This window comes from Tricharina praecox (genome assembly GCF_024521635.1).
Source record: "Tricharina praecox strain CBS 144465 chromosome Unknown BZA05scaffold_2, whole genome shotgun sequence".
Classification (NCBI taxonomy): Eukaryota; Fungi; Ascomycota; class Pezizomycetes; order Pezizales; family Pyronemataceae; genus Tricharina; species Tricharina praecox.
Genome location: NW_026250404.1, coordinates 1,533,878 through 1,538,171, shown reverse-complemented (window position 1 = coordinate 1,538,171; position 4,294 = coordinate 1,533,878). Strand labels below are relative to the sequence as shown.

At 54.3% G+C, this 4,294-nt stretch overlaps 1 protein-coding gene across 1 annotated transcript; it reads left to right on the top strand.

Moving 5' to 3' along the window:
* Positions 1 to 1,288: 1,288 nt before the first annotated feature.
* On the top strand, positions 1,289 to 2,585 carry BZA05DRAFT_423784 (Gti1/Pac2 family-domain-containing protein; the record flags this gene model as incomplete). Its single annotated transcript, XM_051485883.1, has 2 exons — positions 1,289 to 1,548; positions 1,610 to 2,585. The coding sequence occupies 2 exons, from the start codon at positions 1,289 to 1,291 to the stop codon at positions 2,583 to 2,585; spliced, it is 1,236 nt and encodes a 411-aa protein (XP_051343648.1).
* Positions 2,586 to 4,294: the final 1,709 nt, after the last annotated feature.

Sequence of the window (4,294 nt, the reverse complement as noted above, 5' to 3'; positions counted from 1 at the left end):
CATGCGAAAAAAGGGAGATACCTAGCACCTCTAGGGATCCTGAATAGAATTCAATATCTATATATGCAAAGTTCAGCGAGAGGACGATGAGGCGAATGAGGAAAGCGAATAAGGAGGAGGAGGCCATGTGTCTTGCCGGAGATATGAAGATATGAAGAATACCTAAATGCAAGAGCAAGTAGGCGCCGTCCAATCCTCGCTCACCAGCTGTTAGTAAGAGGTACTCGGGTGTAAGGGTAAGTGCTGCCTCACCAGTTTTTCCCCCATACAGCTTAGCGTTTTCCCCATAACAGCCTAGTCACAGCCACTCACTCATGCTACTGTATCGGGCTTAGCGTTCTCTTAATATAGACTAGTGCTTATTTGCGCTTATAATTCGTAATGGTGGTGAGGCACCACTTATTGGCAGCTCCTGGTACATACAGGAGGTAGGTTGCGTAGTTAGGAAGAGGTAGCGCACGCAAGACAAATCACAAAGCCATAAACCCCCCCCCCCCCCCCCCCTCCCCGGTCCTCGTCCCCCCAGTCCTCTTCGGTGTTCTTAGGATCCCCACCAGTAGTTGACTGAGCCCGCGTCTTTTAAACACTTCGATCCCCTCCTCCAGAATCTAGTCCCAAGACATTTCTTCCTTTCCATTCCTCTCCTTCCGCTCGGCGACGTTATTCGCGCTTTCTTCAGCCCCCCTCCACCCCCCGGTCGTTCGTTCACGGCTCCGCAATACCCATCGTCGAACTCCGTCATCTGCGCTCAAAAAAATAATAGTCTGTCTGTACCCAGTCAGTCCATACAACAAGACTCCAGACTCCGGACCGCCTCGTCTTCCTCCTCCGACCTGCCTTTGAACAAACAACAACAAAGAAAAGCAAAAAAGCTATCAGTGGTTGTCGCGCACCGTCATCATCGTCGCTCTCCGCCTTGCGATTCTCCCCCCAACTTCGACAACTGCCAAACTGTACTCATTCCTGCCCGGTCCTTGTGTGTCATCCTCGCTGGTTCTCGTCTCAACTGACTGATCGTCCTCAGCTACGCCACCGCAACCGCAACAACCACCACTCTGCTCCCGCCACGGAACACGCCCCTCTCCCAACCCAACCCAACCCAACCTATCCAACCCATCGCTCCCCACAGCCATTCGCTGAATGCGTTGATATCGAAAAGCAGTTCGCCCATTGCTCCGCCCCGCACCCTACTTCTCCTCCTCCTTCTCCCGCTCCTCCCATCTCCACTCCAACATCGTCCGTAACCTCGTAGCCGCCCAGGCACCCGCCGATCCCCTCCGCACTAGCCATGGAAACGTATCACGGCCACGTCCGCACGCCAGCTGATGCGATAATACTGTTTGAAGCCTGCCGCCTCGGATTGCTACCGCGAGTGCAGCGACGGCTCTCGGAGAAGGAGCGACAGAACATCAAGTCGGGGAGCGTGTTTGTGTGGGACGAGCGAGAAGCCGGAATGCGGAGGTGGACCGACGGGAAGTCGTGGAGCGCGAGTCGGGTGTCGGGTAGCTTTCTGACGTATCGAGAGATGGAGGGGAAGAGAGGCGGGGGGTAACGTTTTCGCTCCTCCCACGATGAGTCGCGGTGGAAAGTCTCCGAATCCGGACGGCAGCGACTCTGACGGGATGGATGGGGATGGACCGGACGGGTATCGTTACAAGCCGGACGGTCTAATGAAGCAGTCTTTCTCGATTACGACTGCTACCCACCAAAAGCTACACCTTATCAGCTACTACGCTCGGTCGCACCCATCCTCTCAGAACCTCATCCAACCTTCGCACGACAGCGCTCTGAAACACATTCGGCCCGTCAAAGGCATGTATCCGGAATCCACCGTTCACGAACAACAGAACGTACCGGTCGTCACTCGCGCGCCCATGATCACACCTATGCCGCATCACTCGCCCATGCATGGCTACGCCCGACAAGGCGCCACTCACCCCGCAAGCTACGCTCAGGTTCCCAACACATATGGCTGGCCGCCCAGTCCCATCGCCACGCCTCCGACCAGTATCCAGGTTCCCCACTACGGCTTGCAACACTCACTACCGCCGCCGCCGGGAAACAGCGCGACATCCTCGCCGATGTCGTACAACCCACCGCCATTCCCGTCGGCTCCTCTGAACCAGTCCGGTGGCGGATCGCCGAGGCTGTACGACAACCGACCTTCGTTGCCGCAACTCGAGGGACTGACGTCGCAGCCCCCCTTACACCACCACCGCGGCTCCGTTGGATCTCCGGTAATGTCCATTCAGAACATCCAGAACAAATCACCTGGCGCCACGCCGGTGCAGCGTTCGACACCTCCGGTAGCATTACCTCCTCCCAATCCGTCGCAGAACGCGTCCCAGCAGTACAAGGTCGCGCCCGACGAGAGATATGCTTCACCGGCGAACAGCATCCAGTCGAAGAGCCCCCCGCGTGACGGACCCATGTGGGAAGTCACGCCGTTGAGGAGCAGTCCTTCTCCCATGGAGCTGGACGCGGCACGCCTGAGTCTGGAAGTTCAGGACATTCCGACCGAAAAGTTGGGCTTCGGAGAGGATATGCGAGCGCTGCGAGTACTGGATCGGGCGTTTGCGGCATAAAACAAGCAATCAATCGATCGACGAGGGACCACACCGTTATCTTTACTTTTTTCTCGTGTGGGGGACAGCTATTAGACCGCGACTTGACGTTCTCCAGCGCCGACCCGGGTATTGGTTTTTCTATTCATTCTAAGTTCGTGTTTGATTACTTCTAGGGAGGTGGGATAGATTGGTGTCGGGGTGTCATTGGGCGATCTGGGCGAAGCGGGAAGGGTTTCTCTGCCACCAAAAGCTTCGGGGTCTTTCTCTGTGGGGGTTCTATATTTTTTTCCTCTTTTACTTTTCTTTATTTTTTATTTTTTCCCTTTATTTTTTCAGCATCGTCGCATCATTATTTTTTTCCCCTTTCCTTTGTACCATCTCTGTCATATGGGCGGTGTCCTTTGAGGTCCTGTTGCGTTTTTCCTTTGTCATGGGGTGGCCGTTGGCTTTTGGCTTTTTTTTCCTTTCCTTTCCTTTTCCCCTTGTCTTTGCTCTGGTGTCGTTCTTCTCCTCTTGTCTCTCCGGTGGGCTTGGTACACATGGCGTTTTATTTTTATGCTGTTTTTTTGTTTCCTTTTTTCTTCTTTGATTTACTCTAGGAGGACTGGCTGGCTGGACGGTGATGGTGGGTGGTGGGGCGGGGGGCATGGAATTAATCGTGTTTACTCTTAAATGTACGTGCTACGCGAGGAATGCGCACTACATAACCTACATAACCTACATAAGGTTCTCAGCCGGTGTGGCCGCTGGCGAGCATGGAGATCGCAACTCGATTATTACTACTTTACTCTACTCTAATTCTGTTGCCGATGTATGTACGACAGTACGAGTTCAACAGTCGTGCGTGCAGGCACCATCACTATTTTCGACGTATGTACTGGGCAGGTCTGAGGTAACTACCGGTAGCATATGTAGGAAGTTAGGCTCAAGCTCTCGTGCGATGGCTGTGGGGACTCGGCCACTCGGGAGCCGGCTGGTTACACGGAGTCGCGGACAACGTATATGCCCGACCCAGGTCTAGTAGGTACCGGGGCGAGGCGGAGTCCGTACCACGTGGCTCGGGCTCGGGCTCGTCTCCGCTGCGGGCATGTATCATACATCGACGGCGACGACTACGACGGCAGCTGCTGCTTGCTTGCTCATCTTCACATCACTTACATACGACGCTGGAATACCGCAATGCCCGGGCCGTCAGTACTCAAGTAGCATATTCCATGATTCCATCATCAGCCTCAGGGACTCGCTGCTAACTATCCAAACATCTACCGGTACTGGTAACTACTGGTAGCTACGGCTTGTTGGATTTGGATGAACCATGGGCCGATCTACAAGAAGATGATATCTACGAAAGATCACAACCAACCACGTTGTACGCCCATGGGGGGATGTTTCCACGGCTGTTCCACGAATCATCTATTCTGTCTCTGGCTGGTTTAAACTTGAGGGACGACGCGAGATGGAGATCGGATTCGACTTCTTAGTAGTAGCAGCAGCAGCGCATGTTGGCCGGATTCGAAGACGTAGTACTTGCAACGGTTGGAAGGTACAGAGAGACATCCCCAGTCGTGGATTCAGAGTTCCGATCCCTCAGCCCTGCAGGTGACTGGACCGACCGACTGAGCTTGGGAAGTTGGGGTAGCTTCCTCAGTGCTCACTGCTCACTACTCAGAGCTCAATCCGAATGAAGACTGGGGATTCTACTCTGTTCTACTGCACCGTAGCACGTA